The following is a 16,379-nucleotide window of genomic DNA, read 5'->3' as shown; positions in this document are numbered from 1 at the left end:
TTTTCGTTTAATTACTAGAAACATTAACCTGGGAATATTTTTAGAATATAGTTTCTATAAGCTGACGCATTTACTTTTACATAATAAGGGTGATGCTTATAGCAGCTGTTCAACATTTGGCACCTGCACATCATTTGTTTTGGTGTTTTTCATGGAAAGTAGTCAGAGACCTGTTACCCTGATTGGTGATACAAAGGTACCCGAACACAAGGAAATAAATAAACGCACACGATTGCCCCAGGTACACAAAGTTAATTTATGGTGATTCGGGACCTCCCTGGTACTAAAATAGTAAGTACACTTTTAGTGCTTTTATGATGACAGAAGAAAGGCATTCAAAGGATCTGTACATGTTTTTATTTTTGAAAGGTGTGAAAATTCAGTATAGTACGAGAAAGTAGAATGAAAAAGTCAGAAAGGAATTAACCAAAAGTTGGAGCACTTGGTTCTAGGTTATATATTCTAGACTTCTTTATACCCACCTATAAAATTACTGTTGGGTCTACATGGTTTTTAAGTTTTCTTACACTCCCCAAATTCTATATTTTTTTGACATTAAAAGAGAATGATGTATGATTGATATGGAATCTGGTCAGGAAGGCTCTCTCTCCTCATGGAATGACAGCAACTCCATACTGAAAATTTTGGCAATATCTATACACATTACACTTGAAACAGGCTGCAATTAATGTATCCCCAGTCAGTTGGTGAGGCAAAATCTGCTGTATTCAAGAAATGGATATCAAAGAAGCTGACAGGTGTAGTCAGAATTCGACACTACATGTGATAATTCAGATGGTGAGTTAAAAAAAGACTGTAAATAGCCAGAAACTAGCAAGTCTACGCCCATTCAAGATTATATATTCTAAAAGCTTAACTATATTAAAAAATTCCAAGGGGTGTTGTTGCATTGTGTTAACTAGAAATATCTGTAGAGCTAAACTCTATATACCTAAAGGTTTACCAATCTTCCATATATATTATATATACAAATATGTGTATGTGTGTGTGTGTATCTAGATAGATAGATATAGATACACACAGAGATACATAAATACATTCATACATACAGATTCATTAACTATGAACATTTTAAACTGGTATATCATTGTCAAGCTTTATTAAATATCTCTAAGTTGGTGTTACTCTATGTGAAATTGAATCCCTTGTCCCGTTAATAGGATTTATCTCAGCTTTCCAATGTCTACTTTTCTTGTCTTATAAAATTAAAATTTTAAAAATTAATTGGTACTTATAATTTATAAAATACACGTATTGGTCATGCATACAATTCAAAAACAAAAAATGAATAACACACATGAATTGATGTAAAAACAGAGTTGCTATTCTTTTTAAAAGTGATTTTTTTTTTCCTTTTAAAAAGGTATACTCATCCTACAAGGTCTTCACCAAAAGTGATTTTCATTTGAAGCCTCCCTTGCTTCCCTCCCAAACTGACCTCTTCCTTCTCTGTGCTCCTATAGCTCTTTATGCTTCCTGCTATTATAGCGTTTATTCACATAGGGTAGTTATGACTTTATACCCATCTCACCAGTTAAAATGCAGCCTTCTTCGAGTGGATTGGGTCATTCAACTTTGTTTCTGACTCAAAATATAGAATACGTGATCCATGATGTATGTTAAGTAAACCAACATCTTAGATCTTAGGGAAAACCTTATGGGAAACTTTGTAGGAAGGCTTTAGATTAATATGAAATACTAAAAATATATTTTTTTCTTATATGTTTGTGTATATATGTATACCTGAAATTACTTCTAATGGCTTTTAAAGAAGTAACTATTGTATTTTTTAATTTAAATGTTAAGAATTGTCATTTTATCACATTATAATATCAATCTGGAGCCATGGTGGTGCAGTAGTTAAGAGTTCAGGCTGCTAACCAAAAGGTCGGCAATTCAAATCCACCAACCACTCCTTGGAAACTCTATGGGGCAGTTCTACTCTATCCTACAGGGTTGCTATGAGTGGGACTCGACTAAATGGTAAAGGGTTAATATCAACCTAACATTAAAAATAGATTGAAAAATGTTAATAATCCATGGTCTTCAGTTTCTTAAAAGATAGCCAAAAATAGGAATTAAAAAATATATATATCTATAACCAAGCGTTGTATAAAAAGTAAAAATTAAAAAAAATGTTATTAGTCTTAGAGAGGATTAGCAGGTTGCAGAGGAACTCAGAGGATCCTAATTTGTACAGATTTGTGTACATTTCAGGATTGAAAAGGGTACCACCGGGGCACCAAATTATGAAGAAGATCATTTTGCAAGATCCAACAGCATCCAGGCATGCTTGACTGTAGCAAAACCTAAGATGAGGGGTAATAAGAGCTAGTCAGATTTAAGAAAATGGCATGTCAATCATAAATGAGTAATATTTAAAAATACTCTTTTCTTCTTTGAAGAGGTGTATTTTATGATAGCTGTGCAATGGCATTAAGCCTCTAAGTTATGCCGTTCACTTCTAGTTGTTACAGCTCAATAGTGACATAATGAAATCAGTAAATTCCATTGAAGGGCAGCTGTATTTATATGATGTGTTGTGCAACTCTAATATGGAGATATGTTTATTTATGTTCAAGACTCTTCAGTTTTGAAAAGCTGGAAGTGAAAAGACCATGAATGAAGTCTGTAACACCATAGCAGATACTAAAGCAGGGACCCTCGACTTGTGCCTTATGCAAACTCTATTGCATGAGTGAAGGCATAGTTATAAAATCAGCCCGTATCTACCAGAAATCAATAAGCATATCATAATTGTTTTGCACTCCACTACTCACTGTGAACTGTATAAATAAAAAATTACAAAATATTTTCAAGAATGATTGAGATAAATTAAGGAATCAGAGATCAAATGTGGATAGGTACAATTTGCTGCCTCTTTCTGGAACTCCATTACCCTTCTTCATCCCCTTGGTAACCAGAAGATTGAGTTGTGAAATCAGACTCACATGAATTAGAGATCTCACTATGTATCAAGATTTATTAATAATTTCAGTAATAGCAAAAAATACAAAGTGTCAGGTAAGCAAGGAGAGATCAACACAGCTTTCCAAGTCACTTCTTTTTGCATTAAGATGGGTTTTAACCCAGATTAAGATATGAGATCTCTAATGTGAACAGCTGTATCACTTATAGAAAGGAAGCTCTTTCAGCTAGGAAACATCTCCAGTTTATGTTCAGCTTATGAGATTCTTTCCAGGGAGCCATGCCCCATAAACCCATAGTTTTCAGGTTTGTTTACCATAGCAATCCTAGACAGAACAGAGGTATCTTGCTAAAAGCATTCCATAGATAAAGGCTCTCCCACTTGCAACTACCAATAGTTTGTTTCCCAGAGGCAGGTTTACAAGAAGATTTGACAAAGTTAACTTAATTCTTTCTTTCTTCAGCTATTCCTCACTATACCTTTACACCTTCCCTCCCCAAAGGGAGAGAATAGATTGCATGCCAGCTGCTAACTATTTCTTTCTCATTAACTAATTTCTACTTGCCATGAGGTGCCATCAAGTCAGTTGCTACTCCTAGCAACCCTGTGTACAACAGAACGAAACACTGCCCGGTCCTGCACCATCAAGCATAACAACGATTGTGAGGATGGTGCAGGACTGGGCGGTGTTTCATTCTGCTGTACATAGGGTTGCTAGGAGTCAGAACCAGCTGCATGGCACCTAATAACAACAACAGCAACACTTGCCATCCAAGATTAGTTTATATAGTATCTTTTCCAGGCTGACCTTTATGAATGAGTGAGGCTATTACTGTGTAGTACATCTCATAACTTTACACCGATGAAATGAAAGGTAGAACTGGCCAGGATTGTCACTGACCAAAGCAGACTAACAAACAAGACTAATAAAAAAATGTCACAAATAACATTTCTTAGGTCTTTGTGTTTGACTCATAGCAACCCTATAGAACAGAATAGAACTGCCCCATAGGATTTTCAAGGAGCAGCTGGTGGATTCGATCTGCTGACCTTCTGGTTAGCAGCTGAGCACTTAACCACTGTGCCACCAGGGATCCAAACTTTTTAAATATCTAGTTATTAGAGGGTAATCTTTACAAAATATATTGTTTCTTCATATTGCTTTTCAAACTTTGCCATATTAGAAATTATTCCAGAATTTAATGTATGCTGGTTTTGAGCTCTGCTCATTATAGTTTATAACCTATGCTCACTTTGACTATATGCAATCTAAAAATGAGTTGACATCATGCTTTTAATTATGGTAAATTAAGTTGTTTCATAATTTCCACAGTATGATGCCTGTAATATTAATCAGACCAAATCATCACATTACATAAAGTTAATCATTAAAATGATGATCATTATTGCATGCTATGGTGCGCTATTTTTATTTCACTCAGCATCAGCCACATACCTTTCCTGGACGTGGAGGTGAAAATCAAAGCTAAGAAGAGTGTTTTGTTTTTTTTTAATTTTTTCGCTTCCCTCATACTGTATGAAAAGAAAGTGACAATTTGATTTATTAAACCTTGAAAGTGGAAACTTACGGCTGCTTACTCCTTTATTCCTTTGAGTTATTTTTGGTAGAGTTAGGGACAAGAGAGGTTTACATATTTGCTTAATGTACCTATTATCCCTAATGAGAACAGTATCCATCAACAAATAAGCATTTATGCCATGAACAGAAGCATTCATACAGTAAACTCACAGAGTGGCTGATCATTAATGATCATTAAGGAACATTAGGTGTTAAAAGCAGTAACACTGACGTGTGTGAATTATTTATAACAGAAGGCTGGCTGATTTGAACAGTAAAATATTAAGACCCACTACATGAGGTTAGACCACTAGCCAATCTGGCCCATTATTTTCTGATCAGAGCTTAACTGACAACTGAAGAGGAACACTACTTACTCCTTGATTTCAGCCTCACAACATAGGGATGATCTGGTCAGGTAGCATTCTTCTGAATGCACCTTATTACCTAGCTTTGGAATGGGCATTTAGTAGCCATTTACTCAATAGACTATTAGTTTGTTGCCCTTTCATTAATTTGAATAATTCTTTGGTTTTCATTTAATTTATTATTCATCCTGTCAAATAAAACTTTATCAAAGGCCTGTTGTTGACCAGTCCTTTTGATAGACACAGACAGGGCTGAAATTCCCTTCATGCTCCTCTGTGTGGTCTGTTGGCTGGTGCCTATTCTGACTTGCTGGGCATCTGTCTGAATGTTCATTTCCTTGCATTCATCAGTTGTAGAATATTTGAATTGTTAAATAATATTGACAATTCCTCCATGGGACACTAGAAATAGGTAAAAAAGATATTCTTTCTGTACTTAAAGAGTTTTGTGAAGTTTAAAAACCAAATCCGTTGCTGTTGCATCGATTCCGATTCATAGTGACCCTATAGGACAGAGTAGAGCTGCCCCATAGGGTTTCCAGGGAGCGGCTGGTGGAGTCGAACTGCCAACCTTTTGGTTAGCAGCCGATCTTTTAACCACTGTGCCAACAGGACTTTCTTGTGAAGTTTACTGCCTAACAAATTTAATTTTTTAATTCTATTTTAATTTTCCACTTTTATATCTTGAGATGATATGTTCCATGTCATTACTAGCCACTTTGTGAAGTAGTACTTCTTTTGTTTTACACTTACACTTTCTCTAGATTCTAGGAGTCTCTATTACCTCATTTACAATATTGGGTTTATAGTCTATCACTTGGTTCTGTATTTCATGACTTTATAGAACCTCTAAACATACTCACTTAGACTGAAAAGTCTGGATCTCCTCTGCCCACTGAGGGCAACCTTTATTCAGCCACCCCCTTGATCTTTAATTTGCTGTTGACCAGATCTTTTCCTGTTCCACGGTTCAGCAACTAAAACCATACAAAGTCTCATTTTTTCAATTACTATAATTGCTATCCTTGGACATAATGAAAACCACATAGGGTTTGGTTTCAGCTAGATCAGGGTGTTATCTAAGATTTGTCCTCCTTTAATATATGGCTTTGGTTTCTTTGAGCCTCAGTTTCTCTTCTGTAAGTAGGAAGTAATACTGTTTTCCCATAGAGTTTTTTTGTAAGGCAAGCAAGCCTAGGGCTGGGTGTTAAAACTGTAAATCATGATAAAGCTTAATGTGCTGTTGGCCTTTAGAGGCAGAGCAGGGAGAAAAAGTTGGTGGAGCTTAATCTTTTTTTTTTTTTAAATAATAACTAATATATAAATGTCATAACACATCTGTGTGAGGATTAAAATGAGTTATATGTAAAGCACTGTCTTAGTTTCTTAGTGCTGCTATAACAGAAATACCACATTTGGGTGGCTTAGTGTAGTGGTTAAGAGCTTGGCTGCTTTCCAAAAGGTTGGTAGTTTAAATCCACCAGCCACTCTTTGGAAATCCTATGAGGGCAGTCGTACTCTGTCCTGTAGGGTCGCTATGAGTCAGAATCGACTCTATGGCAATGGGTTAACAAACAGACATTTATTTTTCTCACAGTTCAGGAGGCTAGATGTTTGAATTCAAAGCACTGGCTCTAGGGAAAGGTTTCTCTCACTGTCGGCTCTGAGGGAAAGTCCTTGTCTGTTTTCAGCTTCCATTTCTGCCTTCCTTGAAGATCTTCAGGCGGCATGGCATCTGTTTTCTCCCATGTATGTTGCTTTCTTCTGTGCCTGATCGGCAACTTTTAAATCTCAAAAGTTATTGGCTTTAAACACACCCTACATTGATATGGCCTCATTTAAATAATAAAAAAAAAATTCCCAAATGCGATTACATTCATAGGAAATAGGGGTTAGCATTTACAACACATATTTTTGGTGGACACAATTTAGTCCATAACAAGCACTTAGAAGAATACTTGCTATATAAATATTATTATTATTACCTCGTTATACAGATTTCTTAAATACTGAAAGTAAATCTCCATCTTTTCCACAAATAATTCAAGGACATTTCATTTGGTATGTGGCTTCACTTACCCTGTATTCTCATTTTCCTTATATATCTATTATTGATATTTCTAATCATCTCAGTTCCTTTTTTTCCCAACATAATATTAATACTTTCTAAATAGATAGGTAGATGGATAGATACATAGATATAGGCATATAAACATATATTCAAATAACATGTCTACCTCTATTGTGAAATGGAAAGTCTAGCTACTTAATAGCAAAATAGTAAGAAGTGGGGATTTATGTCATAGCTGCCCAGTGGCCTAATCCTATGTTTTAGAGAGTAAAGAGCAACTCTAAAGTTTCTGAAGTAGAAATTCAGATTAACCTCTGTGGGGGTCAGAATTCATACTACCTGAGTTTTGTGCACTGTTAGATAGTTGAGGAGAATACCCAAATATTAGAATGTGAGTTCTCAGCAGTGGTGCATATAGAAGATTATGATGAGCTGAGGATATGTTAAGAAACATTTTTTTTATGTTTATAACTGTACATAGTTTTTGCACTTTGAAAAGTCATATCTATGGTAATTTATCAGCCAGAAAGAGAATGATTAAAGCATGCTCAGATATTAAATCACTGGTGATTTTTCTTTTAAATTCTTAAAAGTCTGAGTAGTGTCCAGTTTTTGTTTCTAAATTTAATTCTAAATGTGCCAAACAGGATAAGAGATTATCTATGTATAATGATAAATACTACTTAAGTACTAACAGGCAAGAAGAGCAGAATGGGACAGAACAGATCCTAAATGCATCAGTAAGGCATGTTCTCAATATATGTGGCATAGTTCAATATTTTATTTTTGCCTTCCATGGAAAATAGTGCTGTTATAAATATGCATCATGTGTTGATTTATTCTCATCGTAAACATTTGGCATTGTTATTCAATCAAGTGTGGCATTATCATTAAAATTTAGCATCACTTGACATTTGTGAAACACAATAAACTGGTTTATATCGATGAGTTTTAAGGTGCTACATTACACACATGTGACAAAAGTGATATAGAAAACAGGTACTAAATCTGGATTTATTTGGTAATTTGAATTATTCAAGGAATAGTTTGCCCTCCAGAAATCACACATTTTTATTTTGTAGATAATTAAAGAGGAGTCTAAGATTTATTTTTGGCCTTTCCTTATTTTAACCTTTGTTATTGGGCCACCTTTCTATTGAAATCACAATCCCATTACTAAGTGATATTGAATAATTGAAGAATGCTTGGGGGGAAAAGTAAATTCAGAGAATAGCAACTACAAATAAATAGCATTTTTTTTTATCATTTTAATGAGGCCATATCAATGTAGGGTGTGTTTTAAGCCAATAACTTTTGAGATATAAAAGTTGCCAATCAGGCATAGAAGCAAGCAAGCATACATGGGAGAAAACAGATGTCATGCCGCCTGAAGATCTTCAAGGAAGGCAGAAATGGAAGCTGGCTGCCACAGGGGAGGGATCCAACAAGAGTAGACAACTCCCACCCTCTTCAGTAGGAAGTTTCTTACATTTTTTTGTTTGTTTTTGTGGTTAAAAAAAATCTAGATAATATTTGCCATTTCAACATTTTTTTACAGGTACAGTTCAGTGACATTAATTACATTTATTATGTTATGCACCAATTAACACTATCTGTTTCCAAATTTTTCCATCATCCTTAACAGAAACTCAAGCAATGACTCCTTTTTCGTTTCCCTCCTGACCCTGGTAACCACTAAGAAACTTTGGTTTTTATGTTGTTGTTAGTTTCTGTGGAGTAGGTCTGTGACTCATGGCGACCCTGGGCACAGTGGAACGAAGCGCTGCCCGGTCCTGCACCATACCCACGATCGGTTGCAGATTGGACCATTTTGATCCATAGAGTTTTCTTTGGCTGATTTTCAGAAGTAGATCACAAGGCCTTTCTTCCTAGCCTGTCTTTAGCTGGAAGTTCTGCTGAAACCTTTTCAGCATCATAGCAGCACAGAAGCCTTCACTGACAGATACCTGGTGACTGTCTATGAGGTGCATTAGCCAGGAATAAACCCAAGTTTCCCACATAGAAGGCAAGAATTCTAACACTGAAGCATCACTGCCCTTATTTGGTCTGTATACATTTGCTTATACTAGATATTTAATATAGGTGTGATCATATAATCGTTGTCCTTTTTTGATGTATTTTTTTCACTCAGCATAATGTTTTCAAGGTTCATCCATATTGTAGCATGCATCAGAACTTCATTTCTCTTTATAGCTGATTAATATTCCATTGTGTATATATACCACATTTTGTTTATGCAGTCATCTATTGATGTTAGGCTGTTTCCACCTTTTGGCTATTCTAAGTAGTGCCGCAATGATCACTGTTGTACAAGAATCTCTTTGTTTTCTTACTTTCAAATCTTTTGGGTATATATCTAGGAGTGGAATTGCTGGGTCATATGATAATTCTATTTTAATGTTTAGATGAACCTCCCAACTATTTCCGGTAGTGGCTGCGCCATTTTTCATTCCCAGCAGCAGTTGATGAGTATCCAATTTCTCCACATGCTTGTCAACACCTTTTTTTTTTTTTTTTTCTGGTTTTTTGATCATAGCCATCCTAGTGGGATAAAGTGGAATGTCTTTGTGGCTTTGATTTGTATTTCCCCGATGACATTTTTACATTTAAAAAAAGAATACTCAACATGCTAGCCTGAGGTGTTTGCATTAGAATTACATTGTCAAAGGTTTCCCCAAGATCAGTGAATGGAAAAATAAGCAAATAAGTAAATGTTAACATTCTGTCTTGAGGGGCATCCCATTATTGGTATTAAAACAAACAAAAACCAGTGCTTCCTGATTTTATGGAGGAATGAATTGTGTAAGAGATGTGGAAGGACTGGGAGTTTATCAGGAGGAGCATGCTTGGTTCTTGTTCTTAAATTTTTTATTTACAGTATTTGCTTCTGTGCTTTTACAAAGGGAAGAATATTTTTTGTTATGTTTTGTTGTGTTTTTTAATGTCTTAGTTCCACAGAGTTTCTCTAGCTTTCTTTTCTCCTACTTACCATTCTAATTGTGTACTTGCACAGATTGGCTCGCCCACTTTATTGACTTTTTTCCAGCTTAAATAGACGCAGCCAAGTAATAAACGGATGTATTTCTTTTCATATGTGGCATGATCCAAAAGAGAACTTTAATTTACAGAAATGAGAGCATAAAAAGATGAGATTACAGTAGCCACAAACCTCAATAAACCTCAACTAACCACAGGGAATGAAATGCCCCAAACTTGAGAAATATCTTTGATGCCACGATTATAAACTTCCACATCACAACTCCAATCTTCAAGACCCTCCCCCCACCTAGTCAGTGATTTACGGGATGTAAACAGATAATAACTGAATCTCAGAAAGCTTTACGTTGATCTAAGCATCATAAGCTTTTGCATGTATAATTGAATTAAAAATCAAATACTATATGGAGAAGAAACACTTGCAAGTTTTTGTTTTTTTTTCCTGTTCTTTTTTTGTTTTAGATGGAGCTTGCTAAGGAAGAAAAGTGTGAATTTTTGCCTTTTCTTTCCCCGCGGAAAGTTATAGTAAAAGGTGGGAGAATTGTTGCTATGCAATTTGTTCGGACAGAGCAAGATGAAACTGGAAACTGGAATGAAGATGAAGATCAGATAGTCCATCTGAAAGCTGACGTGGTCATCAGTGCCTTTGGTTCAGTGCTGAGTGATCCTAAAGGTAGAGTGCTTGGAAGTTGAAATGTGTTATGCAATTGTCTGTTATTTTAGTGCCATAATAGTTTCCAGCTTTCAGGGAATTGTTTTTCACTGTAACATTCATTTCTCTCTTCTAGTATGGAATGCAAGCAATCTTGGTTTAAAAAGGCTTAGAAATGATATTTAATGCTTATGCAGAATTACTGTTAAAGTGGTGAGAATTGAAAAGAACACCAATCTCTTTTTTTAAGTTGAGAATCAAAATACATGTTCTATTTTATAGTAATGTTTGCCTCATTTCTAACATAAGAACGGTTTTTCTCCAATTAGAATAGAGCAAGAAAATGTGGCAGAGAAGTTGCAGTAGTCTAATAAGGATCTAATGAGTAGACAAAAATATAGCTCATGTGTTCTACTTTCTCCATTCCAAACCATCATTAAAAACATCAAAATTATCAAATTTGAAAGTTTGAACTCCTGTCATTTCACCTGCATGGCATAAACGGACATGCTAAGGAAGCACTAAATGCTTTCAAGAAGAAGATAATGGGAGAAGGAAAGGTTTTATATAGCATTTAAAGTGAATATTATGTCAATCAATTAAGACTACTTTGTGTTATATTTTTCCCACACAGTGTTTTCATGGCCCATTGTAAACAAAATTTCAGGTGCCTAGGTGCCTTTATTTTGCACATTCTTTATCATTGAATTCACACTGGCTATTGACTTTTATCTACTGAGAAGAAGAAAGAAAAGAAAAACAGAAGTTTCTCCAAGTCAGAGGTTCATTAAGAACAATGACAAAAACATCGAAACGACAATTATTGTCTACGATTTCCTAATATAGCCATGCTAAAATATATTTTGTGTCTGAAATAGGAAGAGACATATGCATACCAATGTGCATTTTTATATAACAGATAAGTGAAAAAATTCATCCAGTCATCAGGATATTTTATCTGCAGGACATCAAACATCTTGGTATTTGGAATCATCCAGATGTTTAATGTCATCGAGATAAATGTTTTCAAATAGCTGGATGATGGCCTGAATTTGTCACTTTTCATCTAGATATTTATGTGATATGTAGACACAGCCACAGTGCAGTTTGTTTATTCATTAATTGGGTTCAGGGAAAAAAAATAACAATATGTAAATTGCATTTTATTATCTTAAAAAATCATATTTTTCTTCCTACTCTGCACATCATCAAAAATTGGGTAAAATGTGGAATCTTATTTAACTAGCAATTCTGTTGATGATTTGATTGTGAAAAAATAATTTAGATTGCCCAACTAAATTTATGTTCCTCAACTGACAACCCTAGTATTAAGAAAAATGTATCTTTTCCTAAGCAAACCTAAGTATGTGCTACTCAGAAGATCATAAAAAACAGCTTTTGCAATCTATGATGCAATTTTGGTAGACTTATGCTAGGGATGTGTGTGCACGTGTGTGTATGTCTTTATATCCGTGAGAGTGAAAAGTTTAGTATTTAAAATATGCAGTAGAAGAAATTTTTTCTTTATTTGACATATTCATTCCATAATTTGCATATCTTATTCCAGAATTTACTTGTGTATGTTTCTTCCAGTGCTCGACATCTACTGCCACATATACATTTAGAGAAGTCAAGGAAAAAATGGTTCTGGAAGAGGCTGCATAGGCCCAGCTCACTATTGTTTACTCCCGCATTGTTAACAGCCACATTGTCTCATGATCTTTTTTTTTTCTCCAGTCTCTACAAAAAGGTTTAAGATTAACCTGTTCCTACCTGTAGGGTAGAAAACAAGTGATAATGATCTAAGAATGAAAAAACAGACAAAGCATCCATCTTGTGACAAGAGTAAGCAGAATGTTGCCAGATAATCCCCAAAGATGTCACCAGATAACCTCTAAGAATACCAGTAGAAGGTTAACTCATCTAAGACATCACCACCTCAAGGGGAAACTATCGCAAAAGATCCACAATACTGTCCCTATAAAAGACTCCAGCAGATCTCCAGTGGGAGAGACAGATTTTTTGGAGGAATCTATTCCCCTCCGTCTCCTATATATCGATATATAATAAACATCTTGCTGCTCACCTCACCCCGTCTCAGAATTGGCTATTGAGGCAGGCGGCTCCAATCCACGTTATCGTGGTAACAGTTCTTCACTATATATATATATATATATATATATCGCTATACTTTTCTTCCCTTCTGATTCGAAATAAAAAACCTCCTGGAAAAATTATCCCTGAATAGAATTACCTGTTTAAACCCCCACCCACGCCCAAACAAACCAACAGGTTGCCTTTGATTCTGACTCATAGCAACTCTATAGGACAGAGTAGAGTAGAGCTGCCCCGTTGGGTTTCCAAGGCTGTAATCTTTACCAGAGCAGACTGCCACATCTTTCTCCCATGGAGTAGCTGGTGGGTTTGAACTGCTAACCTTTCCAGTTAGCAGTGCTTAACCACTGAGCCACCAGGTGTCCTTCCTGCTTTACCAGGGCCCTTCAATGTTTACATTAATAAGGAGTTATTTTTCAAGTGAGAAGGGAGCTGGAAGAGTTGTAATGCTAAATAGCCTCCATGCCTCTACTTCCATCCAAATATTTTATGTGCCGTTTTCGAATGAAAAAACATTAAGGAAAGAGGTGGGAGGAGGGGAATCAGTATTTGTTAGAAGTTATCAAGAGGACCTTATCCAAATAGCATTTAATATCTCGAAATAATAATTGCAAAGTCAGAAACTTTCATGTGTATACACATATTTATGGCAGGATGAAAATCAGTTTACAGAAATCACTGTGCGCATTTGGGTAAAAAGAGAAGATATTCGTGTTCTTTCTCTTTGTAGGCTGCCCTACCTCTTGTCCCATCCTGATACTGATAGGATGCTTTAACACATTTATCTGCAACTTTTCTCTAAAACTGTCAAGCTCTATCTCCACCTTTCTACTTCCCTCCTCCCATCCTCACTTTGCATAGGCTCCAATGAACTGTATGCCAAATGCAGTGACATCTTTTCAGTCCTTATTCTCTTTTCTGCATTTGACAATGTCAAATATTTTTTCCTGTTTGAAATGCTCTCCTCCAAGACACTTAACCTTTCTATGCCTCAGCTTCTTTATCTATAAAAAAACAACCATAATAATACCTTCTCTCCGTACTTCTCAGGGCTGTTGTCAGAATTAAAATGAAATAATGTGAGACTGCTTTGGAAACAAAACTGTAACACATTATTATTGTTTATGACACTCTATTTTCTTTCTTTTCCCTTTAACTATTCCTTTTCCAAGGCTATCTATCACTGATTACTTTTCTTCCTCTAGCTTATTACATTTTAGTACTTTCCAAAGTTAAGATTTTTCCATTTTTTATCTTAATATATTTATTCCCTCAGTGAACTGATTATGTCTCATTCATTTATTCATTCATGTATTCATACACATTCATTGCTGCAAGAAATATTTAATGAGCTTCTCTGTGTCTGGTAGCAACTAGAGTTACAGTAAGCACTATTTCATTTCTGTGCAAATGACTGAAATCTATTTCTCCACTCCCCATATCTCTGATGACTTTTTATACCACGTTTATGTTCATGCATGTGACATTTACTGAGTACCCAGTGAATGTGAGGTGCCAAATTATATTCAGTAGAGAACAAAGATGAATGAGACATTCCTTGCACTTAAAAACTTTACCAACTAAGAGTGAAGGCAGAACAATAAAAAAACAATTTTATTACAAAATGAAGAATCCATTCAGAGAGATATGTACAAACTAAGAGTCACCTCATCAGATAACCCTAAAACACATCTCTTTTTCAACTTCCCTGTTATTTTAAGTGGTACAATAGTTCTACTCAGCACCATACTTCAAAATGTTTTCCTAGATTCAAATTTCTAATCCTAGTTTTTCTTTCTATTAACTTCACCAATATTATTCTGTGTTATAGGATGAAGCTCCTAAACTTATACTATGTATTCGGCTTTATTTTCCTCTGTTCCCTCTTATATTCTTTCTGCCAGTATAAGAACAGGGTGGATGCTGTAGTGGTAACTCAGAACATCCTTGATGAATGGATTACATAATATACTCTAAAGGATTCAAGGAATGAAATAAATTTGACATAGTACATATAAAATACAGTGATAGTTTACAATCTCAACATTCTCTAATTAAAGTAGTATTTTAGATGAAAATACTTTGAGTCTCAAGTATATACTTAATATGCATCTGTTAAGGTAATCTAACTCGGGAAGTTTGACAAAAATTAAATTTTTAATCTTAGGTTTTTTTCTCCAATATATTGCATGACTTTTGCAAGGCCTATAATCCACAATAGAGAATGTAAAATAACTTTATTTAGTATTATGTACCAAATAAACCAAAAAAACCAAACCCACTGCCTTTGAGTTGATTCCAACTCATAGCATCCCTATAGGACAGAGTAGCACTGCCCCATAGGGTTTCCAACGAGTGGCTGGTGGATTTGAACCGCCGACCTTTTGGTTAGCAGCCAAGCTCCTAAAAACTGCACCACTAGGGCTCCATGTGTACCCAATAGACCTGTAATAAATATTTCCTGTCATAAAATGATAAATGAGTGAAAACTTATAAAAAGGGTAAGTACATCAAAAATTAAAAAAAAAATAAATTTGTATAATATCTTTGGATTACAGGTGGCACTTATTGCATTATTGCTAAGGCTAATAGCAAGTATAAGTAATCATCATTATTTTACATAATTCTCCTTAATTTTTATACTTATTTTTTATTTGTTTATTTATTTATGTGTGGATTGGAGCAGTGAAAGGGAAATAGAAGCAAAAAACTACATATTCCACATTGCTGTGCATAAAACATGTCTGCTTATTATGAGCACAATTTAATTGAATTCTTCATTAATTACTGTCACAAATTCGAAAAGCAATGGTGTCCAGTTTCTAATTCAATTAAGATAATAAAGCCTTACCCTTACTTAATGTATTTCTTGTGAAATGTCCAAAGTAGTTCCACCTTTTAAATTTTGTCATTCATTCCCTCTAGATTGATTCAAAAGATTGTCAGTCCTTAAGCACAAAATACCTTTAACTGGCATTTATACTTCACAAATATTCCCAACCACTGAGGGAAAAAAAATATATGTGTATATATATATATACATATATATATATTTCTTCTGCTAAACACCAGAATCAATGTTTATTGAATTGAACTGAATTTTTTCTGCATTTGTTTGTTTAAACTGTGTCAGGTTTCAGGGACTTCTTGCTTACTTTATAGTTTTTCCCCTCATCTCTTTCTGCTTGGAAACAAATGCCACTTTTGAGAGTATACATGTCTCTTCTGTTAGTTTTGAACTGATGAGGAGAGCTCTTCATTCTTTAACATCACTGACCTCACAGTTTCATTAGCACTTAATAAGTTTCATTTATTTATTTATTTTTATTGTTGTAGTTTAAATGAAGTTTACATTTCAAGTTAGTCTCCCATACAAAAATTTATACATACGTTGTTATGTGACCCTAATTTCTCTCCCAATACTGTGACAGCACATTCCTCCTTTCCACCCCTGATTCCCCATGTCTATTCAACCGGCTCCTAGCCCTCTCTGCCTTCCCATCTCACCTCCGGACAGAAGCTGCCCATTTAGGCTCTTGTGTCTACTTGAACTAAGAGGCACAGTCCTCACGAGGATCACTTTATGTCCCACAGTCCAGTCCAATCCCTGTCTGAAGAGTTGGCCT

The 16,379-nt window shown here is 35.1% G+C and overlaps 1 protein-coding gene across 1 annotated transcript in view; it reads left to right on the top strand.

The window, feature by feature from the left end:
- The window catches only part of DPYD (dihydropyrimidine dehydrogenase), a 926,643-nt gene that overhangs the window by 414,121 nt on the left and 496,143 nt on the right, over window positions 1–16,379 (top strand). The window contains exon 11 of the mRNA XM_023733350.1: window positions 10,449–10,659. Coding sequence (XP_023589118.1) covers window positions 10,449–10,659 — 211 coding nt within the window. The remainder of the gene's footprint in view (window positions 1–10,448; window positions 10,660–16,379) is intronic.

This window comes from Trichechus manatus, unplaced genomic scaffold (assembly GCF_000243295.1).
Source record: "Trichechus manatus latirostris isolate Lorelei unplaced genomic scaffold, TriManLat1.0 scaffold00058, whole genome shotgun sequence".
Lineage (NCBI taxonomy): Eukaryota > Metazoa > Chordata > Mammalia > Sirenia > Trichechidae > Trichechus > Trichechus manatus.
This window is presented reverse-complemented; position numbering and strand designations above follow the sequence as displayed.